At 35.1% G+C, this 26,795-nt stretch overlaps 2 protein-coding genes across 13 annotated transcripts in view; one reads left to right on the top strand and one right to left on the bottom strand.

The window, feature by feature from the left end:
• The window catches only part of Retn (retained), a 108,789-nt gene extending 104,701 nt beyond the window's left edge, over positions 1–4,088 (top strand). For both annotated transcript variants that reach the window (XM_077413625.1, XM_077413624.1), the window contains exons 7-9: positions 286–559; positions 639–829; positions 1,275–4,088. In XM_077413625.1, coding sequence (XP_077269751.1) covers positions 286–559; positions 639–829; positions 1,275–1,432 — 623 coding nt within the window. In that variant the 3' untranslated portion in view covers positions 1,433–4,088. The remainder of the gene's footprint in view (positions 1–285; positions 560–638; positions 830–1,274) is intronic.
• A 3,802-nt stretch (positions 4,089–7,890) lies between these two features.
• Positions 7,891–26,795, bottom strand: part of Crtc (CREB-regulated transcription coactivator) — a 38,938-nt gene continuing 20,033 nt past the window's right edge. For 3 of the 11 annotated variants that reach the window (XM_077413626.1, XM_077413628.1, XM_077413637.1), the window contains 9 exons: positions 26,680–26,785; positions 26,285–26,435; positions 25,115–25,210; positions 22,023–22,172; positions 21,253–21,405; positions 20,819–20,998; positions 16,937–17,011; positions 16,575–16,737; positions 7,891–14,461 (listed from right to left, as the gene is read on the bottom strand). In XM_077413626.1, coding sequence (XP_077269752.1) covers positions 14,244–14,461; positions 16,575–16,737; positions 16,937–17,011; positions 20,819–20,998; positions 21,253–21,405; positions 22,023–22,172; positions 25,115–25,210; positions 26,285–26,435; positions 26,680–26,785 — 1,292 coding nt within the window. In that variant the 3' untranslated portion in view covers positions 7,891–14,243. Of the gene's footprint in view, positions 14,462–16,574; positions 16,738–16,936; positions 17,012–19,134; positions 19,198–20,812; positions 20,999–21,252; positions 21,406–22,022; positions 22,173–23,206; positions 23,255–25,114; positions 25,211–26,284; positions 26,436–26,679; positions 26,786–26,795 lie in introns of all 11 variants that reach the window. The other 8 variants (XM_077413627.1, XM_077413630.1, XM_077413638.1 and 5 more) reach the window with 7 other exon arrangements.

The following is a 26,795-nucleotide window of genomic DNA, read 5'->3' as shown; positions in this document are numbered from 1 at the left end:
ATTATCATAATTTTTATAATATTACAAATTATTTTAATATTATTCTATATAAATAAGACTATAAACTCGTAAAGAGAGAGAAAAGAATGATCATCAAATTATATGAGTTTTATTCATCTTATATATACATATGTTTAGGATTATCGATCATTCTTCATAATTATCCCATCATTATAATTCAAGATGGTAAATTATCGAAAACGCGTAACTAAGCACGCCGCTCCAGCTCTTTATCTTTCTAATTCAGTTCTCATATTTTACCTCTAATGTCGAACACGTACACAGTTTCAGAGTACATGATGAGGCTACTGAGAGACAGAAGCACAATTCCCAATAATCCGATGATCCAAGGTAGCACATCGACACCACCGCCGACAACGGCGGAGGGAATTAAATCCGGACTGCAATTCTGGAATATATACAGTCAAGCCAATAGTAATATCTATCCAGCGATGGGACAGCAGCCAGCCTTCTCTCCAACGTCGTCCCACTCGCCATTGGTACCGGCAAATAGCCCCGAACAGAGAGAGGCCTTGGATCTCGCAAACTCCGGAAACAGGTAAATAAGAGCTCCCGGCTGCTTTAATGGACAGGCGGGAAGGAGATGTATAGTTTAATGATAAAAATCTTTCGATTAGGTTGGATTCGGTATCCTCTCCAAACGCTAGTAGATCCGTGAGTTCGCCACCGGAAGTTTCGAATACAGAAGTGAAGAGAAGTCACGAGGCTGCTGAACTCTTATCTCCGTCTATTAAAAGAATGATGTTATCTGATGAGGAGGGAAATAATATACACTCCCTGCGCATTAGACAGCAGGTTAGCACACGAGGTGAGTCTAGGTTTAGAATTAATAAATTCTAAATTTACTATGATACAGACACGGCAATGAGATACAATTTTTTTTATTGAAATTATAATTTTCTTTTAACCTTTCTGAACTCACCTTATTTTCTATGACACATAGACTCACCGACTTATATAATAAAAATATAATACATTAAGTTTGTTTTTAGCTAAACTTTGATTTCTTGTTAAAGTTGGGGATGTTTTCTATGGAAAAAAAATAGTGAATAAAATCAATCTTTATTTCTGATAATGTACTTTGAAGCTAACATGGTTTTGTGTTTCGTAGGTCTGAGAGACCGTAGGGTGAGTTCAGGAAGGTTGAGGAGATTAAATTTACATTATTTGTATATATATATATATATATATATATATATATATATATAAAGGGATAAAACTATTTATTAAAATAATTTTTCTTTCTTTTTTAGAAAGTGGACGAAGAGAACTAGAAATTAGTGTAAATATTGATGGTATTTTGTATGAAGGTGTCCTGTCAGTTAAACGTAGTGAGAGTAATAATGAGAGCAGTAGTACTCCGTCAAGCCCTAATAATAATGATAAACGGGCACAAAATAACGAATCGTGAACGCTTTGAAGACACGTGATTTCATACGAAACGAATTAGCCTCGGAGAGTCTAATCAATAATTCCGCTTTCCAAACGAGACATTCGAGCAGACATTGTGAATATTTAATTAAAAAATAAAAAGTTACTTCCTTCTTTTATTTCCTTCTTTTAAATACAGGATAAAACTTTCCAGCATTTATATATTAAAACATTTTATCCTGTTTTTTAATGTTTCTTTACAAGTTTCTTTGTGAAAGGTTTATTAGAGGAATTAACGATTCTTTTCAAACATGAAAACGCAGCTGCGTTTTAATTGGAAACTAAAGAAATTAACTTTCCGTTTGCTTGCAGTGTAATATTGCAAACTTTCTTCGAGTATTACCAAGTACTTAAATTTGAATAAAAGTTGTTTATATTGTCTATCCGAATATCTCAAATATGTTTGAAGAGCAGAGTTATTGCGCTCGGAAATTAATAGTTCCGAATAGTTCCGCATATATATGGGGCCATTCTATGCCAAATCGACCTGGGTTTGACCCTCGACTTCTCGGATTTGGTCGGCAATTTTTTATGTTATTGTTCCAACTCTAAAATGCACTCAGAATTTTTTTAGATTTTTTTTTATAAAATTGATTTAGATATAATTTTTTAAACCGACATATTAATGGCCACAATTTAAAAATCTGAAAAAATTCTCAAAAAATCTGTGTCAGATATTAACATTTTTAAGCTTTGACTACAAGTGGGCCGGCGTTCGCTTCTCATTTTTTCGAGTTTTTTTCGAAAAAAATATTGGAAAAAATTAGAAGTATACGTCAGTCCACTGTAGGCTGTTGCTTAAACATTTTTATATACAACACAAGATTTTTGAGAATTTTTTCAAATTTTTTTAAAGCAATTTTCTAAAATAAAAAAACGCGTAGAAAAAATCTGAAAAAAATTCTCAAAAAAATTCTCAAAAATCCTGTATTATATACAAAAATGTTCAAGCAACAGCCTACAGTAGACTGACGTCTACTTTTAATTTTTTTCAATATTTTTTTTTAACTCGAAAAAAAGCTCGAAAAAATTAGAAGCGAACGCCGGCCCACTTTGGGTCAAGGCTTAAAAATTTTTATATCTGGCACAGGATTTTTGAGAATTTTTCCAGATTTTTAAATTGTGGCCATAAATACGTCGGTTTAAAAAATTATAACTAAATCAATTTTACAAAAAAAAATATCTAAAAAAATTCTGAGTGCATTTTAGAGTTGGAACAATAACATAAAAAATCGCCGACCAAATCCGAGAGGTCGAGGGTTAAACCCAAGTCGACTTGGCATGGAATGCCATATACATTGCTAAGCAACTTTTTTTACATAAGAACTGATAAGAAAAGAAAAACGAAGAAATACGCCATATAATTAGATGCATATAATTAACAAACAAAAGAATAATTGTATCGCTCCGTTGCTATGCTCCACTTTTTATTAGAGATAAAAATTTATAAATCATTAGGAGAATTTAGATATTTTTATTGGTATTGAAATATCAGTGATCTTTTTTACCAAAGTGAGATTTGTTTATAAACTGAAATAATTTAGATGTAATGTGATATTAGATACAGAATGTTAAATGTAACAATTATGATGAATGTATGTTTGTAAATGCGTAGAGATTTCGCGACTATTATATACAATATGCACTAATGGTGTTTCGTGCGCTTGCATCCGACAGTTAAATTTATTATTACTGTAATATTTAAATAATATACGTTTGTGGATAATTGTTTAATCAATGAGCTCCAACTGATTTACTTACTATGATGGTTCAACTACTTCATGCGCGTAAATAAAAAATCAAGGAATTGCATGTCGTGAAGTATCATTCTTAATGTAATTGCACTGAATACCATTAATGTATACAATTGTACTTTCCAATATATTTTGACTATAGATTTTTATCATTGGAGTATACGCAAACGGAGTATGAGTACATATCATGTTATTCGATATGTTCATTTTAAGTGGAAACCGTGAAAAGAACTATCGATGCAAATTTTGACACAGCTTTACGTAAGTTTGTCAAATTAAGTAACAATTATAATAATAATTGTTGACACTAAGTTAGACCTTATTTTAGGATGCATTAGATAGATATCGAATGTTGTAAATATGATTTTTCTGCATTTTTCTGATTTGTATACATATGCGTCTACACATTTTTTTTCTATCGCGTTATTTTAAACAGTATCAACATTTGTATTTTTTCTTACAATCGAAACAAATTAATGGCAAATGGCATAAACATTTTTAATTCTCGGTGCATCTGAATTAAATGATTTTAAATGCAACATTTTCCTGCCTGCTTCATGATAAATTTTGCACTTGTAGATATACGAGGATCAGAAATAGTTTTTGTGCCACCTCTCTGCCATATTCTTTCTCTTTATTAAAGGAATGTGGAACTATTGATTCACAAAATATATTATGTATATATATGTATGTATTTCTTTTGTACTAATTTAGATTATTTTATTCTTATTTTAAGATCACTATTATCAAAATCAAACTTTTTTTAGACAATATATTCTTTAAGTAAGTGTATTTCATAAGCTATTTTTCTCGTTGGACGAACGATATTATCGATATAGAAAAAATGTTATAGATATAATAATACATGTATTTTTTTTTGTATTTTTATTATTTGCATTACCTAGCTTACATGATTTTATTATATAAAATGCAAATTTTTTAAGCAAAGTATCCTTTGTTTCTCATATTGAATTCTCTAAAGGATATCTTAATCGCGAAAGCATACGTGTGATGACCGCATCACAAATGATAATGAGTTAGAATAGTTAGATGATTTTTCGACATTGATTCCGCAATCTTTTGTTAGATAAACGAACGTTAGAGGACGAATTAGTTGTTTTGATGATCACAATTTTTTTTTTTTTTTAATTTAGATATTAATGGACATTCGTGTTATTGTTTCATCTTTGGCGCGGAGAAGTTTCAAAAGTAGAGATAATACTTGATAATTATCTAATAAAAATTACGAAATAAATTATGCATCTATATTTCGTAATCTTATAAATCAATCCCATTATAAATTAATATAACAAACATATAACTTTTTTGTTTATACTCCAGTAGATATTTACTTCTCGTGAATCTCTCTCTCTCTCTCTCTCTCTCTCTCTCTCTCTCTCTCTCTCTCTCTCTCTCTCTTTCTTTTTTTTCTTTCTCTCTCCCTGAATGTAAATAAATGTAATGCATTTTTAGAGTTATTGATTTAGAATGATTAGTTATATTAAAAAATAGTTATAAGGGTCAGTAAAAGAAGTAGTTAAAAGATCATGAAGATAGAACATCGAGGAAAATAAAATTCGATGAGAACGACAGAAATACGTGAATCATACACATATGTCGCATTATTCAATGCCTGATGTTTGATATATGTGTGCTATTAGAGCGTATCTTACAAAAAATAATCTACACAAGATTTATACATGTTAAATACATCAAATAAAACATTCTTAGTCATGGTTATTGAAATATGTATTTAGTGTAGAAGTAATGGTAAAACTATAGCGAGAATCTATCGCAAGGCTGTTTAAGAACTAAGATAGATAAAAATAGATATTATTAAATCGTACAATTTTTCAGAGACTAAACTCTGAGAGATTCCTAGATTATTGTACAATATTAAAGTTTTACCAAAAAAGACTGTATAGTTTTAAAAATTACATTTTTAGAATTTTAAGTCGTGAAATTATATAAGTGACGTTTTAGTAATTTTAAGTTACGATTATTATTACACGATATCATTGTTCATTACATGATATCATTGTTCATCACATATACATAATATCATTTTGTTTATTACGTTAAGTCGTAGTATATTTTCTATAGCTTTCGGCTAGTAGTAGAAAGCAGTTTGTCTAGCATCTTTCAAATATATACCTGACGAAAATGTAAAAAAATTGATAGTTATTCGTAACCACTATCACATGCTGCGCACAAACCGAATTGGAGATCAAGTAATCTGATCTTGCGCAACGTTTTTATAATTTCTTTTTTGTATTTTGTACTCTCGTGCATTTTGCAACCCTAGCAAGGACTCACTTTAACAGGGTCTTGCTGCTTCAACTTTGATGTTTCGTAGCTGTAGACATATTTGAATGTTACATAATTAGAATATTAAAGTAAAATGTTAAATAATTTTGTCTTGGCGAAACGATGTGTAGCCAATTCTGACATTATCATGTTTATAGTGAAGAGAAGAGAAACGTCCTTCATTTTATCTTTCTCTGCTAAATCCAATGAGCGTTATGAAGGATTAGCTTGTACTATATGTTTGGACGTTTCATATGTATATATTCATAGCATCAAAATGACGCTAGTCCAAACGTATTATTAGCGTCAAAATGAAGCTATTCCAAGCGTATATAAGATTTCTATTTGAAATATGCTAGGCGCTTACTGCCATACCAGAGCGAGAAAGGATAGTATAGTTGCTAGAATAGTTATTAATAAGTGTATTATTAGTGTAATACTATTATACTATCGTTATTATAAATATTATCACACTGTCACACATTATGAATTGTTATAATGTGAATAATAATAACGAATAATTAAAATAATATTTCGTCACATTTTTATTACTTTCCATTTTGCATGTTGAAAACTAATATATTACATATCAATTTCAGAAGTTAAAACATTGACTATTAGAAATATTACTGAAATATCAATGCAAAATCAATTCTCGCCTCGTATTGGAATATTTCTTTCTAACAAATTCGATTAATTGTTAACGCGTATTGTCAATCTAATTTTAAAACGTTTTATTAATTAATAATTATATTATTACATTTATTATAATTATGCGAATTTAACCAGTTCATACGCTAAAGAAGATGACATATTGCGATCATTCGTATTGTTTCCTTCGTAATAGCGAACTACGTCATAAATTAATTTATTAAGTAAATTAACAGACTCAAATAAAACATAAAAAATTTTACAAACAAAAGATTTCTTGAATATCGGCGTGTTTTACCTCGATATGCGGACGTTCAATTTCCTCTTCTTTTCTTGATTATAATGGCTGCGTTCAGCAGAACGCAACAGTTTGCAACCGATTTATGATTCTCTGCTGAACGATTGTAAGCGCATTCAAAATCTCAACACGTTCACTCTGGTTCTCTCAGCGGTTGCCATGGTTTTCAGCGAACTAATAGTACGCTGTTTATCAAGCAAAACGTTATTATCAGTAAAATGGCTGCTCCTAGTGTATCAACATCACACGCAGACTGTGTAATTATAAGTATACATATAAAAATATTATTTATATATACATATACGCGTATGTGTGTGCCCTGCTTTATAGAAGTTGTGATTTTCGTTAAAGCAGGACATACACACGTATGTGGTAGGTATAGAAAAAATTTTACTTCGCATTATAAATATTAATCTCAATTATACTCCGCGAAAAATTAAAATAAGAGAAAATGTCTCGATGTAAAAACTGACCGCGAAAACCGATCGCGAAAATACAAAGATGCGTGATTGTGCATGTTGTTCATCCAGCACGCATCTTGAAAATATATCAAGTAAGATATACAGAATAAACGTGAGATCCGAAAAAAAGTAACTTCCTGCACAATTGATATTATAATTGGATATTACAATTAATCAATAATCGCGTTCTTAATTGAATAATATATGCAAATCTTTATATAAACTTACATATCGATATAAATAATAAATATATCTCATTATATTTTTCATTTTTGACCAAAATTATTTTTTGTATGATATTAAATAATATATTAATATATTAAATATACATATTGAATTTTTTACAAGACAAGTTTAGACAAGTTCAGAGTTACAATTGTTTTAACGATACAATTGAGTGCGAACGCGCACGCCTATATAGGGTACTCCGCGACGCGTAAGCAGTAATTACCTAAAAATTGACATATTTCCGTCAATAATCAAGATTTTGGAAAAATTCAAACGCCATTTTGTTCGCCGTGAAAAGAGGAACAAATTTTCTCCAGTTTATTTTTTTATAGGATGTATAGTTTGATCGCTTAGGGCAATTTAAACAAATAAATTGTTAATAACTTTTTATTGCATCGACTTATGAAAAAACTATTTACAGATTCTTGTTCTACAACCCAAAAAACATAAAAAAAACATCGAAAAAATGCTCAATCGACTTGGCGACTGGACTATACGCGCGCGCGCAATAGCAAAACAATATCTATTAATTAAAATATTTATTCATTTATTTATTTCATAAAGCAAAAAATGTGTATTTTGTTATTGTGTTTTTTATTAAATTATTATTTTACATGATAGATTCAGCTTACGCGGATAATCGCCGTGTTCTCCGGGCTGAACTCTTAGCGCCAATCGAGATAAAAATGAGAGATAAAGAGAGAGAGAGAGGTACCTAGGCAAAAACACAGACGCTTCGTAGACGTTCAAGATTTAATTAATAAAGTCACGATTAAAACACGAAGAAGACATATAAATCGTCAATCGGTTTTGTGCGCTTATACATTATGGACGTCGGAAACAGAGATAATGCACCGTGTAATCGGCACGTCCGATAATATCCCGAAAATGTATGTACAATCTGTCCCTGTCGTTCCGTAATCGGTCTACTTGTAACAATATGAAACGATTATTTACATCGACGGTTAGGAGAATTCGAGAACGATGAAAATGTTCCAGGGAACTTAGATGCTAAATGGCAATATTCTTCTCTGTGAGTGTGTGCGTGTCGCATGTATTTATGTGTGAATGAGCGTATTTGCCTCTGGTTTTTTTCTTTTGTACCCGAGCTTCTTTCTTTTTCCTTTCGAAATATATCGTTGCATGCCGAACAGAAATCGTATATATGATTCGAATAACGCGAAGCGACTCGAGATTGGATCTTTGCACTTGGAAATAGACTATACAGGATGATTCTAACTAGACTGGTTTTAATAGCTATTTTCGAAAACAAAATGGAAAAAAGTAGTAGAAGAAAATCTTTCATTATTTAGTATAAATATCAACCATTCTAAGATTATATTCAAATATACATAATAATACATATCTATACCTTGGAAGTAAAGAATCGTATCTTATTATTATAAATTCAGAGAAAACAAAGTTTAAAGTTTTTAATAGGAAAATGGTGTATTTTTTAGATATAAAATGAAAATAGTAACTTGATTTATTGAGTTTTTAATAAAGTAATTTAACTAACATATTAATAAATTCTTATAGTACTTTAATAGTATAACACTATATGTCAATAACACGTATGTCAGGTACAACCTACAACGTATGTTATTGACAATAGTATGTCAATAACACGTTGTACCTGACCAAAATTAAGGCACCATGAAAATTTTCAATACGACTTTTTCTAAATATTGTATCTTAGGAACCAGTAATAATAGACATAAGACCCTTTATACAAAGCTCCTGATATATTGAAAAACATATATTGACTCCATTTTGACAAAAACTGAAGATACAATACTTTACTTCTAAGGTACAGATATACTTACAAGATGCAACTGCACTTCTTTTTTATAAATGGAATTAATTCTTCTCATTATTCTGCACATAAAAGCATTAAAGTAAGATAATGTGAAGGATTCTTTTTTGTGAGGGTTTTGCAAGAATAATGTGTATTCGCAGTATTTATTTGAAAAAATGATTTGAAAGAACAAACTACAACTTATTTTAATACTTTTATACGCAGAATAATGAGAAGAATCGATTTACGCTAAAAAAAAGTATAATTCCATTTTTTTAAAATGCAGTTGCATCTGCAAGTGTATCAATGCGAGAAGAAATATGGGAAGAAATCATAGAACAATAGATTGTGCTAAAAGAAAGATTTTCTTTTATATGGAGGGATAAAAACCACAGTGGTGTATAAGTCAAATTTTTAAAAATATTTTCTCATATGCATAGATGCAATCTGTACAATATATAATTGCATCTATGCACACGAGAAAATATTTTTAAAAATTTGACTTACCACTGTGGTTTTTACCTCTCCATATATAGATACTTTTTTCTATCTTACCTTAAAAAAGCTATAATCTAAGTCGTAACTAAAATCACTCTATTCAGTGTATATATCTTTCGCGAATGAAATCAATATCATCAAATATTACTCGATTATGGGATAAAGCGACGTATTTAAAATCGCGTTGCTTTGGATAATTACGTTTTTAAATGCAGACTGATTCGTAACACGTTACAAAAATACGCAGGCGAATTGATCGTGTCGTTCCGGTTATAAATGACAAAAGTTGTACAATTTGCGAAACATCCGCCGCGATTGACTGTTAATTAGTTAGATTAGGACGAGTATCAATCTGACGAAAAGGCTCGTTATTGAAACGTTCAGGCACCGATATTTCTTGAAAAATCATAAATAGCGTTTATCTTCCCCTCCCGGCATTGTTCGACAAACTTATCCGCTACTTACTTAAAGATAAAACGACGGGTCAAAAATTAACGAAAAGTTGAATGAGAATGAATACTTGGAGCAACATTTTAATCGCTGTATAATCTCTTTGATATCTGGCAACGTCTCTCTGTTATGATATGTAACGAAATCATATACAAAGCGAACAAACATTTTGGACACAATTCGCCGGCGCGCGAATCAATCGGTACAGATAACATGCGAATGCAACGATTGCGAGAATGCACATGGTGTACGCATAGCCGACACGAGCGAGAGCCACGCGCGTGGCGAATAACGTGACGGATATTTGGCTTGGTATTTAGTGTGTGTCGAAAGAAAGCTCTTTTCTTTTTTATTTAAAAAAATCGATGTCTGAGAAATGGTGTTCACAATAATGTAGTACAACAACGTAACGGTATTACATATAGATAATATATATATATAATATATATTTATATAATATAATATTATTTATAATAATAGGTAATTTTTCTTTTACCACAATATAACATGGCTATATACAAATATTACAAATTTTTTCTTTCATTAAGCCCTCACGGATCGACGCGACCGATCGATCTGACGCGAGACTAGGCAGCGACGCTTTCTCCATTCGCTGCTTACTTAATTTTCTTTTAATTGCACGTTACAACAGGCTTGCAATCTTATTAATCTTAAGCCAGTCTCTCCTCTCCTCGATGCGATAAAACAGAGGGAGAGAGAGATAGGGGGGAGAGAGAGAGAGAGAGAGAGAGAGAGAGAGAGAGAGAGAGAGAGAGAGAGAGAGAGAGAAGAAAAAGAAAGAGGAGAAAGAGAGAGAGGAAGAAAGAAAGAAAGAAAGAAAGAGAAAGAGAGAGAGAAGGAGAGAAAGAGAGAAAGAAAGAAAGAAAGAAAGAAAGAAAGAGAGAGAGAAAGAGAGAGAAAGAGAAAATGTGGTGTATGTTTTAGGATGCGTGTGATAAGAGAAAAGAAAAATAGGAAAGGTATTTCCTGTTAGATTAAATTAAAAAAGCTAGGCATAAAACTTAGAAACATATAGGAGACAGAAAGAAACAGAGATTACATTAAAATTCGTTTCGATTGAGGCTTCAACGTGGTTTCGTATAGCAGCAAGTAAGAAAACACGTACGAATTTACACGATTACACGTTTCAAGATGTAAAATCTTCCTGAGGATACTTTGGTCGTGCTACGTTGGAGTCATTTCGCTTCCTACTCTTAAAAAGAGATTCGTCTTTAGAAAATTGATTTGTAACGTAATCCGAATTGTGTGTATGTGTAACGCTAAACAAAACATAATGTTCATTGCGATGTTATACATTTATACATTCTGTCTTCGAATTTCATCACAAGCTTGTGCAGATCGTTAAAGAGATGCCGATATTACGATCTGTATTACAGAAGTGATCAAATTTTGTAAAAACGTCTGTGCGAAAAATTGATTTTTCTTTCCACATGTAACGTATCTCCTGGGCATTGCATCTCTCAATCACGATCGTCGAATCTCAAACTAAGAAAAATATCATTCGTTTTAGTATCGAGGCATCGTTCGCTATTAAATTATAAACAATTTGAAATAAATTTTTCACAAATGAAATATCATCTCAAGCTAGATTGAAGATGCACCGAATATTCGCCAAGGAAAAAAAAACAAATGTCAGGGGATTTATAAGCAAGAGAAAAAGCACGAAAACATAGTGTTTGTGCAAAGATTAAAGAGATCGTAATATAAAAACGTGTTCTCGTTACGATGTTTTTGAGGCCGATAACTCGATACTATTACAATTATGCCCTCATTCGTTAAAATTAATACAAGATGAAATTAGCGCTGTCAGATTATATCACTTATTCAATAATCATTTTTACAACATTTTAATCCGATAAAAACGATGGCAATTTAATTGAAGATCAATACGGATTGATTAAATTCGCTTAATTAGTAACACAACAATTAACACAATAAAGTGATTTCCTTTCTATAATTTTTGCCATATATTGCATACATTACCCGTAATCTTTTGCATTTTGAATATATCGTAGCTTTGAATATCGAAAGACAGTAATGTACGTTCCGCATTATGTCAGACACGATATAACAGGAATAAAAAAAAATCTGTCTTTCTTCTCCAAAGATCCTGGTTAAAATTCTGTGTTCTTTACATTTTCCCTTTGCAAGCCTTTCTCGTATTTACGGTTAAAATGACAATGACAAATTGACGTTTACGATCCTGGTTAACATTTAACTTGGTTAAAACCTTACGTTAAACGACCGACGATCATATACATACGTTTATATTGCACGGTTATGAGTCGATAGCACGATCTTACAATCTATGACGAATATCTACGCGCTTTTGGCACCTCTTGCATTTGCATATACGCGGACAAGATTTTTTTGTAAGTAAGAGAGAGAGAGAGCAAACGGGAAGAGAATTTCATCTACTACAATAAATTTTTTGGATATATCAATGATTCAACTCTTGGTCACATTAATCACATTTTAAATATGTAAAGATTATTGTTAAAATTTCTTCCGTTGAGAAGCACTCTCCGCGGGTTTTTTCATCGTGTAAAAAAGCTCCTGTAATTACGAGGTGTGTGTGTGTGTGTGTGTGCGCGCGCCAATTGATGGTGTGTAACGAGCGATAATGTCAAAAGAGGCATTCTCCATTTACACTTCGTACACACAAGAGCTTTCCTAGCACCATTCCGTATATTTAATTATCTTTGCAGACAGAGGATGATCTATATTTATAAGATATGAACGTAATATTAGCGATAGCGGTTTCATTGCGATTTACGTCTGTTTCAAATTTCAATCTATTTAATATAATGTGAAAGGTGTGTGTGTGTATGTGCTGAATTATGCACCGTTGGGGACTCAGACTACGCTATACCATCGATTCTACCGCGTTCTTCCGGTATGCCGTAGCCTGATTCCGTAACACTAATCGCCTACATTATGTCATTAACTAGAACGAAGAATTTGAATGTTATTCGAGAAAGATATGGGGTACGCTACTTACAATGTGTCTAGATATAAGGGTCATCTTCTTAATTTCACAGTTATTAACAATTATCTTAAATTTCACATTCGATTAACTATCGAATGCGCATAAAGTATAATGTATTACTTTCAAAAAACAATTGACAACCGCCGAGGGTACACGCATATGACATTTTCTTCCTCCTCGTTATTATCACTGCGTTCGTTCAGCGATGAGAAAAGCAATTAATAATTAACGGAGATTGGAAATTATATAATTAACCATTCTTTAAGTAAAATGATAAATCTAAAAATGATTATCAGTAGCAGGATTGCATGTCTGAAACGTAGAAAAGTCCGTTTCCCGGAAAAACTCTTATGCAGTCTCTTCGGTGAGATTGCTTTTAAATTTGTTATAGATTTAATCGTTCAGTATCACAGATCCAATCGTAATTTTTGCGATAAATGTTAATCGAATCCTAAATTTGTTCAATAAATACAATCCTGTATTGCCTAAACTAATTCGTAGTGTAACGTGAACGTGATATTAAGAGTGAGAGGAAAAAATAACAAATTATTCGTATAGATTAGGTACTACTAACACAAATATTTTATGATCGTAAGTTGTAATCGTAAGGATGTAATGAGGAAAAGGAAACAAGACTCTAGATCGCTGTTGGCGTGTACCGCCGATAGGCATCTCCCTCCTCTCTCACTTCTATATCTTTATGCGTTTTTTAAATTACTCCCCCCATTGAGGAGCATAATCGTTCGTCTTTTCTAACTTTAAATTGGCCTAAACGGTAGATTACTTCACTAGAATTGCATTATGATAAAAGCATGTATAAATCAGTAAACCTTTTCTTTTGTGCTTCTTAGAGATCATACATGATACAATGTACAAAGTAGTGTAAAATAAAAAAAGGGTTAATAAAGATTTTTATATATATTACTTAATCGTCAAGTATCGGTTTATCACGAGCGGGAAACAACTTTCATTGACCACTGACCTGTTTCCAGAAAATATTTCAAAAGATTTAAGACGCAAATACGCTATCCATAAAAAAAACAATACAGATCTGACATCATGTACGGGTGGTTATAAGATAAAAAAAATGCACAGCATGTTAACGAGATAAAAATATCTGCGTATAAATCTACTTAAGTTTATACGCGGTAAATAAAATTTACAAACATTTATACATATTGACGCGCGTTTCCCTGCAAATCTGCCAGTGCCCAAGAAGTGGTACCCCAAATATGTCAAAGTGTCTTAAGAATTAATCACGACACCAGGACAGAATTTTATTTTATCCTACGCAATAGTCGACACGAGTGTTGGTAAATGAGTAAAATTTCTTCCCTTAAAGTCGATCTAATCTAAAGTGGGCTTCGGCGCTGGAATCCGATATAACCATCGTAGGGTCAGCGAGCATTTGTAGCCCATCCACATCGATCGGATCAAGGCCCTGTCTGAGGGCATCGTCCGATGGGAACATTTCCGGGTCAAAATCACCCATCATCGCCGTTCCGAGGTCTTTCACAAATTCCGGATTCGTAAGATCATCCGCACCAGAAAAATCTGCAATACAGTACGGTTTTTTATCAGTTTTATCGAAGCACTTGAAACATTTTCTTTATAATTTTTAACCTATTATAATACGGAAAATATAGAACAAACATATCTATAATATTATATAATATTTTGTTTAAAATTTTCCTTATTATACAATAGGTGTAAAAATTATTTGTACACTAGGAATTTTCACAGAAAATAGCTTATTTCTGTGTGTGCGATAATAAATAGTAAACAAATAATTTTTTCCCCCATATTATAAATTCTCTCTTTCTTAGTAATACCTTAAAAACAAAACTTATAAATTATGACGTTTTATACCTACTCCAAAACAATAAGATAACAAAAAATAGTGATTTTCGAAGGCACAAAAGTACTCGTACACCATAATTATTTAATAATAAAAATTAAATTAATATTTTGTCGAGTATTCCTCTTAAAATCGATCACTGCCTGTAGTCTTCGTGGCATCGAATCAACGAAATTTTTCGTTAGTAGGAAGTTTCGTCCCATTCTTGTTGTAAAATTTTAATAAAGTCTGCACGATTCAATGCCTATCTCTTTCTTACTACACATCTTCGACAATATTTTACAAATATCCTAGGATTCAAATCCGGTGATTGTGGAGGAGTATGCAATTGTCGAGGCACATTATACAACAGCCATGTCTTAGTATTTAATTATAAATTGTGCGCTTTGGATCATTGTTTTGTTGGGAAATATATTGATCTCCGCGCGCGCGAGTCAAAGTTTTTTCGCGCTGACGGCTAGATTATTTTCTTAAATGGCAATATAGCTTATGGCTTATGATTCATTATATCTTCATTAAAATGTAATTTTCCAACCCTTCCAGCATTCATACAGCCCCACACCTTCACTGAACCATCGCCGTGTTTCACAGTGGGTGTCGAATTACCCGGATTCAGTTCACAATTTATTTTTCGCTACACTGTGCGTCTCCCATCCGATCAAAAATATACTATATTTTTATCCGAGAATGTGAATTTATTCCAAAAGTCACTATCTTTAATGGGGGGTAATTTTTGGCGAATTAAAGTCGTTTTTTCCGGTTAGTCTTGTGTGTGTGTTGACCCAAAACTTCTTTCTTATTATTCGACGTGATAACCGTTATTGAGCATCACACTCCGAATAGTGCTGACTAAAATACCTCGTTTTTTTCTGTTGTTGCAGCAATCGTTAGAGCATGAATTTTGGAATCTTTTTTGATAAGATGCACGATAAATCTTCATCGGTCTTTAAAGGGACGTGCGGTCGACTTCTGGGTGTACTTTTTACCATTTTTTGTACACAAAATCGGTCAATAAGAGATTAAATCGTTGAATGGGCTCGATCAACAATCTTTGTTTGCGCGAGACTTTCCGCATTGATTATGCACCCTAATAATAATTTTTCTTCCTTCCTCGTGTAGTCTCGTATCTTTTTCAAGTTCCCATTCTCGTAAAATAGAGAATAACGACTGTGGACGTTTGCGTCAATATATCAAGAAAAGGTTCAACCAAACAAAGCTCAAATGTAAACAAACATACGAAGTACGTTCCTTATCTAAGATTAGTTTTTGTCACTGATATCATAGGTGTTTACAAATATATACTTTGTGTGCCTTCAGAAATTACTATTTTTTTTTTACCCTATTGTTTTGAAGTATAAAATGTTATAATCTATAAGTTTTGTTATTGAGGTAAGAGACTTTATGATTTGAAAAAAAAAAAACTCATTTGTTTATTATTTATTATCATCAAAATTAAACTATTTTCTGTGAAAATTCCTAGTGTACGAATATTTTTTACACCTATTGTTCATGATTAAGTTAATTTCTTGAAATATTGATAAACAATTAAGAATTATTTTGACTTTATGGATAATGATTTTTATCGTAAAACGTTATAAAAAATGGTATAACTTATTCGAAAACAAGTAAAATTAAAAAATTAACACATTTTCTGCCCGATAAATTTTACCATGTATATGTATGCCATAATTAATTTTCATTAGCATAAGCATATTATAATGATAAAATATTACAATACCGTAGCTACCGTAACTACCGGTGATAAGTCAACGTGTTAAAAAATCCCGATACACGTCCATGCGATAATACCTGTGAGAATGATCGTAGGTGTATTTGGAGTTTGCGGGGTGAGCTGCTGAGTAGCAGTGGTCGTCGTCGTCGCAGGTTGATAGCATGTCCCCATTTGTGGACTCGTGCTAAAGTATCCCGTGTCTGCGCTGCCTAATTCGCCACCGACATTAATCACGTCGCTCTGAGGCACAGAGACAATATTAAAGAATATTAAACAAAGATAAAAGATAATGCGTTCAAACCCCATCGCAAGAAGAAGGTATTTATTTTAATTTGGAGTTTCTTTCGTAAAGATATTTTTACAGAAATTTTATAATTCGTTATAAATCTCTGTCTCTTTACAGCAACAAATTATAAAACTTAGACACTGATCTTCTTACCTGCGTGTAATTCGTAGTATGATTCGGTGACCCGATAAACGTCCCAATCGTGTTCGCCTGCACCGGCGTGTCCATCTGAAGTAGAGAAAAAAGAAAGAAAGTCGTAGAAATGAGCCTGGCATCCATTGAGAGAAGCCTCGGGGAAGGATTTACCGCAACCGCGATTTAATCCGATTCGTCTTTAAGCGAATGCGCGAACGTTGATATGCGTTCTCGCGTGTAATGCGCGTTTCCAGCCCCCAAATGCTTTTTATAGAATGATCTGCGAGGGACACTGTACACGCGCGAGGGAAAACAGCGGAAGAAGAGTATAAAGAGAGAAATAAATACGATCGAACTGTAAGCTCGTAAGCTCGTAGCCGCTCACCCGAGGATCGTCCCCGTTCGACCTCGGAATCTATCACGATGTTGGTTACCGTTCGATTTCCGGATCCTCCGATTCCCCTAATAGCCATTGTTAAATGAAATCCGTTTTCGCTTAGTCGGCATCCACGAGAAACTTATTGCTTCGTCCTACACGTTTATTATTTCGCAAGTACAAAGTTTCCAGCCGTGTGTCTATTCCCGCTTATTTAACTTAACCCGAAATTCACGACTCTTCGCCCGAAAAAAATTAGTTATTATAATTAGATCGCTCTTAGATTCACCGATGCTAATACCCAGACAGCACGCATGTCTTAAAGATGTTTTAAAAGTGTCTTTTAGACATTTGCGCGCTGTCTGGATATCGAGGGGCAATATCGAACGGTAATCTGCACAAATGAGGCTGTTTGGGGTTTGAACGACGCTTTTCATTTCGTAAAACATCGTCTTTTCCATTCTATCACTTAAACCGGCGGCTCGGCGCGTAACTATCCGTGCAATATCAAATGCCATGGTAATGGCTACTTGTGCGTGATAACGAGGAGGGAATAAAAAGGGAGGCCCTCCGTGACAAAACCAGTCCCGCAGCGGCGCAGCACGCACCACGGCAACTTTGGCATGTACATATGTAACAGCTAACAGCGCGTCTCCGAGTTAACGCGGGATATCAATTGAGAGTACACGTTAACGAATCGCGGATTATTATTAGCCTCCTGCACTCCTGATACCGCCGATAAGAGCCCGCCTGTTACGTATTTTTCCTCGTTTATGGTTTTTAAAACGGCGTATTTAAAATTTCCCTTCGACCGGGGTTTTAATGTTTTAAACATTAGCGCGCAGTGGCATGATATTTCACCGCAAAGCAATATTTCACCTTAATCTACAAATATTTCATCCCCTCGGGAATCTGACATTTTTCCTTCGCCGCACGTGCAAGTGAGTTCCATGCACGGGAATACATTTGGCACGCGTTTATATGCAACACCTTCGCTGTTCGAGTATCATGAAAGATACGGCGTTTGTGTAAATTCGCAGTTCTTTTTTTTTTAATGCGCTAACTAAGCAGCTTATTAGTAGTCCAGTCAAATTAGACATTTGAGCTCGGAAGTGAAGAGAGATTTATGAAACCTTTTTAGGGTTGTTAGAGGGATGTAGAAGAGCTTATTTCTGAGTTTTCTATCTATTAATGGAAACGAGATAAACGCAAAAAACCGCGACAAAATACATTTTTTCCCACTTTCACCGGCTAGAACTCGACAAATCTTGATTTTAAGTTAGAGTCTTCACAAAATGAATTGTAGGGCTTTAAAAGAGCTACAAAATGAGAGGTTAGTCAATCATGTACGATCAAAATTCGCCGAGTTACTGCGAAAAAACAAAATTTTTCATTCCCCCTCCCCCCCTTAAAAACCCATCGGTCCGATTAACCCGAAAACTCAGAAATAAGCTCTTCTACATCCCCCCAACAACCCTAAAAAGGTTTCATAAATCTCTCTTTACTTCCGAGCAAAAGCCTTTTTTTTGTCTAATTTGACTGGACTATAGGTACTGTATTAATTATCCACCTCCCTCTTGACTACGTACTCATCAAATATCTAAATAATATTGAATCTACTCTCCGTATCGCGGAGGGTAACGATGTTTCTGCGTTTGATCTTTAATAATTACAATACAGCACGTGTAATAACAGACATATACAATTGTTAACTTTATAATTCTCGAGAGAAAATACTTTTTGCAAGCCTTGCAAAAGGTGTCCCGCGACACCAACGCTGGACATGCTTTCAATATTGAATTTGCAAATAAAAATGTTTCAACTAATGGCGATATTTCACCTCTATCTGCGTGGTCCAGGTGCAACCGAGTTCCATCAGCTGCTGCGCAAATCTGGGCCACTCCTGACGAATGCAGGCAACAGATAAACAACAAGACTTAAGACTGTAAGTCTAGTGGCAATATAATCAAACATAATTATACAGCCGTCTTTTACGAATAAGGCTAATTTTCATTAAAAAAAAAAACTAGGTTTTTTTCTAATTCAATACTTTTGACGCGATTGACGTAACTAATTACGATTTACAATTTCATAATAAGTGCATCGCATCATTAAATAAAATAAAAATAAAAAAAAACGTCGAGCATCATAATTTGAAGCCTTTGAAGAATGGAACGTTTGACGATGTAACCGAGTAGAATATCAAGTGACTCCGACAGAATAATTCATACGAATCATTCGCTTGGAATAATTCATCGCGTAGCATTATAATTATAGCTTTGAAGGTCAAATCGCCTGAAGAGTAATGCATATTATATGTATTGAAATTCGCAAAAACCAATCAGCTTGCACGGCGAAATGTGAGTATTTATATATGCGCGAAAACTATTATATACATTAATGAGCAAAATATCTAAATGAGGAATTCCAAGTCCAAATTAAAATTGCAAAGCTAATTAAAATACAACCATTTTGTAATTCTACTTGCGTCTGATCGAAATTTGGATGTCGTTAATATTTAAGTTTGCCTTTATTTCGCCTTTCGACTCTTACTATCCGTTAGATACGAGCAGTTCAGCGGCAAATACTTACCAGTCCCTTCGACATGCATAAAAAAAGATTGAGCGCCAATTAGGATCGGGTATCCCTTAATTAATTATAATTGGAAAATTCATCATAATTTACATAATCACTGACTGTCAGACGATCGAATTCAGATTCGGAATTGGAGAACTATATTTTTCGCGCCCCGTATCGTTGCGTGAGTAAACTCAACCCGATGGAAAAAAAAAATTTAATTACGACGAATCTCTCGCGTTTGAAAATATCGGTTGCCTTTATCGGGAATAGTGAAATAAAAATGCGCGCGCGAGTATTTCTGACGTTACGGTCACGCGTGTATACCTATTAAATAAGTCATAGCATGCAAAATGCGCGCACACACATACGCACACTCTCTTTTTCTTTTTTTTTCTCTGCGAAAACCCGAATGCAATTATATGTCGAAATACCGTATAAAAACATGCAGCACGTGCGTATCACGTTCCAATCGCGAGCCCCACACGATTCGGAAAGGATTGACAAGGTTTCACGATTCAGCGCAGATTCGCAATTTCGGAACGATAGTGAAGACGGGGGGGAGGGGGGGTTGCCCGTTCCATAAAAGATGGAAATTATACATATCGAATATTCCCTTGTCTGAGATAGAGCTTGAATGATAAAAATAAGAATGCCGAATGTACGACTGGACCACTGCCAACGTGTCGATCGAATATTTCCGATAGCTTGGAAAACTTTCATTTGCCCCTCACCCAAATGGATAGTCGAGAGCGAGCCGATATTTTAATTTTACGAAACTTTTTAGAACTTGGGCTGAACCGATCTAACCGACTCAAAATTTAAGACCTATTTTTCGGAGATGTCCCGCCCGTGACACAATTCGCGAACTCGAACGAACGAGTCAGTCCCTTTTCCATCAGCGGTTTGCTAAAAAAAAAACAAAAAAAAAACAAAAAAACACGTACCATTGTAAACTGTTCGAATTCCTGCTGGAGAGTCGCCGCTTGCGCCTGGCTGATGAAATAAGTATTCTGATCGATAGCATCGGACGTCAAGCTGGGTGGACCCGGATGTCCTGTAGGACTAGGCGGCGCCGATGGATTATTGCTATAACTTAAGGGACTTCCCTGAAAAAGGAATGCGCGCTACTTTCAGACTCGTTTACTCGCGCACGAGGCTATTATTGCAGACACGAGAGCGGAACTTTTCTCACGTTGGATGAAATTATACAAGTCTTTTAGATTAAATACAAACTATTAGATTATCGTAATATAGGGTGACTCTATATACGTAACGTTACCATTCAAATTGTTCTGAAAATTAATATTGTAGGAAGATAAAAGACTTGTTATTAAACGCTCGTTATCTCTCGATATTTTATGATAAGAGATGATCTCACTTGAACGGTTAGACTAGGTGACGATTGCGGCGACGGCCTGTTCACCGACTGCGTGGATCTATACGATCCCAACGAATTGAGCTGCGATTGTTGATGTTGTTGTTGCTGCTGCTGCTGCTGCTGCTGGTGCTGCTGGTGCTGATGTGACGTTTTCTGAATGTCGAGTATCAATAAGATATAGTAAATAGCTATCAGCAACAATCACTGAAACTTATATAATATTAGAGCAATATATCAATTAACCCTAGCTAGCCACACTTATTTTCGATTCCTTAATTCGCCACACTCCGGTCCGTGAGACCGCTCGACTTCGTCGCATTGTCATTTTCATTCTAATTAATATTTTTAAGCTTGTAATATAGGAATTGGAAATACAGAGTCTGAATAAGATATCAAGAAAATGATTTGAGTTAAAAATGAACTTACTACAAGAAAACTCGAAAATTATGTTATTATGTGAAAACTAGAAAAACATTCAGCGGTCCACTGGACCAGAATGTGACGAGCTAGGGTTAACATTTGCTATCCCTTGGACCGATAATTTTTTAGAGAAATGCACATTTCGTTTATTCAGTATAACTGATTAGATGTCAAACATTTCTATATATATATATATATATATATATATATATGCGAAAATAGATCAAGGCTGCATTTAAACGTGATTTATAGAGTGCGCATCCAAGTATTTATAGTAATGCTAAATAGTATTCGCGCATTACGATAATAATTTTCGAAAACGTCCGACTTGGGTCGGCCGGCATACTAACTGGACTCTGCGGCACAGGACTGTGCGGTTGTTGATAAATGTAATGGCCAGCAGTCGGGCTGTGAGACGTCGCCGCCGGCGCCGGTTGCTGCGGATAGCTCTGAAGATCCTGTTGCGAAGTACTTGTGCTGTTTTCCAGTGCCACACCCTGCTTCATACCCATCGCTATTAACGATCGATCGTCGCTCTGTCGCCTCTTTCGTTTTGCGCTCTTTCTCTCTCTCCCTCTCTCGCTCTCTGTCTTTCTCATGCACACACATACACAAACACATACACATTCTTTCTCTTTCTCCCCCTCTCTCTTTCTCTCTCGCTCTCTTTCTCAAACACACACACTCTCTTTCTCTTTCTCTCTCTTCTTTTTCGCGCTTTCATGTAACCAAACTCAACTGAATAGACGCTACATAGTCGCAGCAGGCTCGCGTAATCGATCTCTACATCATTGATTACAGCATCGGACTTGCGGAAGCGGTTCGCCGCAACAACCGAGTTGCTCCACCGAATTTGTAGCAAACGTTTGAGCTGGACTACGAAGGTGTGCCATGTACTAGATATTTACGAATTACGCTTTTGGCAGTCGAGGGATAATATCTTGGCACGTAGGTTGCTTTTTGTACAACGTCCCAGGGACTTGATCGCCGCGAAGAAAAGAAAATTCCGAAAGAAGTATGTTCGCCGATAAAGTGAGCCGACTTGGAAAAAAAACCATCGGAGACTCAAGTAGGTATCTTATTTTTTTTTATTTTTTTTTATTTTTTTTTTTTAATTTAATTTAATTTTCAGATTCTCAATCGCGCACGGCGATCACGAGACCGTTCATTACGCTACGACGCGGAAATAAGTGATTCGCGTTGAGATCAACTTAGAATTATCATTGCGCAACTTTTACTTGTCCGTTCCCTCTTGCCAAGCGCAATTATCGCGGCGTTAACTTTTTCGTTTCCAAGCTCCGACGTGTGCGATGTTGCGACGACCCGCGGTACGTCCACACTACGCATATACACACGCTTCATTATTGATTGTATTTCGAGTCTGTCTGCAAGCACGGTGCTATGTAACAAGCGAAACAATAAAAATGCCACGGTGTTAACGGCCAAGTCGCGCGACTAATGTCGCGGGCAACAAACATAAAGCGTATACCGTATTATTACATACGTCGTGAGAGAGACTGGTGTGTCTACTAACCTTACACGTGTGAAGAAACCTAGAGTTAACAGGCACTGATAAATGGGTCTGCAAAATAACAAACACAAACAACCACTACACAACAAAGGCAAAATAAAATATAAATAGAAAATTAAAGTGAGAGAGAGACGGCGCGGCGGCGGCCGGTATAAACGCGCGCGCGGTAATTCGGTCAGAATTTCTCTAGCTGTTCGCTAAAATACATATACGTCCTGATATTATAACGAATGGAAACGAACGGCAAAATAACTGTGTTGAATCCCCGGGTTTTTCTTTTTCATTAAAAAATATATATATGTGTCGCGCCAGCGACGCAGTTTTCTCGCGGGCAATTCATTTTGCGTTTGCAGTACGGTTTAACGATCGGAATTATCGAGCGGGGCGCCTCGATAAATGTTATTAAATTCTATATTAATAATGTCAGGACGCATTTAGGTCACAAGTGCTTTCCATAGCGTGCTGCAAAAGTTTCATTTCGAACTTAACGCTGCATAATTGCGCGCAACATTATATCCTTGTTACGTTAATAAACCATCGAAAATTACAGCTACGACGCGGAAAAAAAAAGAAGAAGAGTTGATAACTCAGCTACGATGGAATTTGTATACTCGAACATCGAGAGAGAGAGAGCATGCCGAGGAAAATGTGAGACCTTTCGCGAAAGATACTTCAATCCTTTTCCGACTAAAGCAATGGCGTTTCCAGACATTATTCAATCAGCGTGAAAGCAATCCAACTACATGCGAAAAATTATTGCTAAAAGAATATAATCCTCACGGTTACGTAAAATACGTCAAACGTCTCGCGACAGATAACATTTCTTAAATTTTCTTTTTTTCCCCTGCGGAATCTGTATCGTTTAGCTCCCCGACGAAATAAACGATCCACTTTATATTATATCTTTTCCCCTGAAAGCAGCTGCAATATTTCAAGATTCTAGCGCTACCTTAATCAAAACGATCTAACATTTAAGAAAGCACAGAAAAGCACAAAGAGTGTCCTTCTCATGCAACCTAATTTACATTCTCCAATAAACTAGAGACCCTCAGGTAAGAGTCTGGCCGCTGATCGACTGTGCGCTGTTTGGTATCGACAAACCACGGCAGAACCAATCCAAAATATAAAAACAAAAGTGTCAAAAGCGAACCCAGCCCACCGTGACCCAGCCTACATTTGTTATGATTTGTCATACAGAACATGCCGTCACATGTGTCTCTAACTAATATATAAACTCTATAGAAAGTGCATTATTTTTAAAAGCAGCTTTAAACCATTATTTGTGTCAAATTGGCCAGACTCTTACTTGATGGTCTCTACAATAAACAAAATCGTTTCACGGAACCGAGGTAACGTTCTTAACAATTGGTTTTTTTTCCCCAAACTATACGTATTTGACTTTTAAATTTATTCACATATGTTTCGTTGATTTCGAGCATGCACCATACACGTGTATGTCACAAAAAAAATTCCGCCTATCGTGGATTTAGATATTTAGAACCGTGAAAATGTGCGCTCCCTTCGATTCCGTAATTCGCCTAGTGAAGATGCGAAATATCCGAGCACTCGACATCATTTCGCGGTGTAAAGTGCGAAATTAAATTTGTGCCGAGACGTGACCTCGAGGAATTTTCAGAAACTGGTTTTTAAATAAAAAATCCTGAAATAATTTTCAGGTCGGTCGCGGATATTTCGCACGCTTCGCAACATTCTACGGCAGCGGCTCTTAACCGAGATCTACGTTATCGTTTCGAGTATCTGAAACAGAAGCTCGTGGCATCGAGCTCTCTGGACAAGTGAGTAAAATTAAAAAAAAAAATGTCGGGTTCGTGTCACTCGTAATTAAAAATCCGCTGCGCTATAACAGTATAGGCACAATCTACAGTAATACGGGGCCGCGAGGATATTTACTTGGACGCTTGACGGATCCTGTGAAAAGGAGAGCCTACCAGCTTGTGCCAAGCTGGTCGGGCTGGACAGGTTTGTGGGACTGCTCGTTTGAGGACTCTGGAATACACCAGCGGTTCGACCATGTCAAAAGAGACTCCCGTTGCCAGTGGTAAAACCTACTTGTCTAGGGCTTGTCTGTACGTAACTCGACGACGACGACTTCGCTCGCGAAAGCGAGCGGTAAAAAAAATATGGAAAGAATATGAGAGCGATCAACGCGCGATTGTGTCGAGAAAAAAAAACAAAAGGCCGACGAGAAAAAACGCGAATGAACAATTTCGATATCGACATCTGTCTTTTAACATCTTTAATCGGATATTCTTTCCGTTGGCCGCATCAATTGTAAAACGTTAAGCTAGTTAATCGATTTCAATTCGCTCAAATGCAGAAACAGATTAATATTGATATCGATAAAAGCCGCTCTTTTCAAAAAATAAATGCATTTATTATATATTTAAATAGTTGGAAATATAATTTAAAAACAACAAATTTTTTTGCTAAGATAAAGTCCTGATTCATTTTAAAAAAATCGATAATTAAATAGATCTGGAATCTTTTATATAAATATCAATCTTTTATTCGTCACAGTAATCTAACAGTAGGTCAAAAAAGATTAAAAGAACGGATACTGCACATTCTAAAGTCTAACTGATAAAATATCGAGATTTTATCGTACAGACCGGATGGATTAAATTATCCGTTGAATAGCAATGAGTAACGCCGCTTATTTATAGAACCTATTGGCGATTGTACGTACGCGAGAGAGCATTAACCAAAACTGTATTTCGTCTTTCGTTTGATACGTGCAGAATCACTCGGAGAAACATATCTGTTAACGCGTGGCAATAATAGATTTACCATAATGACATAATACCCAAACACGCCTTAACACGCTACAATTTTGGATGCCGTTTCGCAGACATTTTCTCCGAGGATCTCGAAAAAAGACAGATGAGAGAATAAAAAAATATATTTAAAAAAGAGAGAAATAAAACATCGCTGTGTAAAAGCGATAAAGACTCGTTCAGAAACGTGCAACCTCGCGAAAAGTGCGTGTATAAGATCAAGAGGAAAAGAAAAATAGAAAAATATTATCGTAGTCGACGTACGATAATCGGTTGAACAACTTACATTGCTGAACGGCGTACTACTCGAATGATCCTCCTGGTCCAGAGGAGTGTGAAGTGGTGACGGAAAGTGTACGTTGCTCAAGTCGGGCAACGACCCCGTGTTGTTGCCTATCGGTATTTGCTGTCCCGGTGGTTGCGAGCTCGGATATATGCTGAAACAACAGATTTCACAAAAAATCATAACTAACTCAATTAACTCTCGACGCAATCAAACGATAGCTTTATCGGACGTATTAGGTATATATAATAATTCCATCGAGCGTTCAGCGGCAAAAGTGTTGCGAGTCATCAAATTGATTGTGAATCAAACTTCTTTTTCGAGCTTTGCTCTTTCACGCGAAAGCGCTAATTTTTTCAAAAACGCCGATTGATGTCTCATCATTTAACAATACGTACTTAATCCCAGGCACTCTAGGCATTTCGCACGAGGATCTTGGTCGTTCGATGAAGCCATGGTGAGAATCTCTGTTGTCGCTTCCGCTTCCGGTCATAGCGTGCTGATCTGTTAATTA

Source organism: Temnothorax americanus, unplaced genomic scaffold, assembly GCF_048541705.1.
Source record: "Temnothorax americanus isolate GAGA-0224 unplaced genomic scaffold, ASM4854170v1 Scaffold33, whole genome shotgun sequence".
Taxonomy (NCBI): domain Eukaryota; kingdom Metazoa; phylum Arthropoda; class Insecta; order Hymenoptera; family Formicidae; genus Temnothorax; species Temnothorax americanus.
The sequence above is the reverse complement of the archived record's forward strand: the minus strand, read 5'-3'. Positions and strand labels throughout refer to the sequence as shown.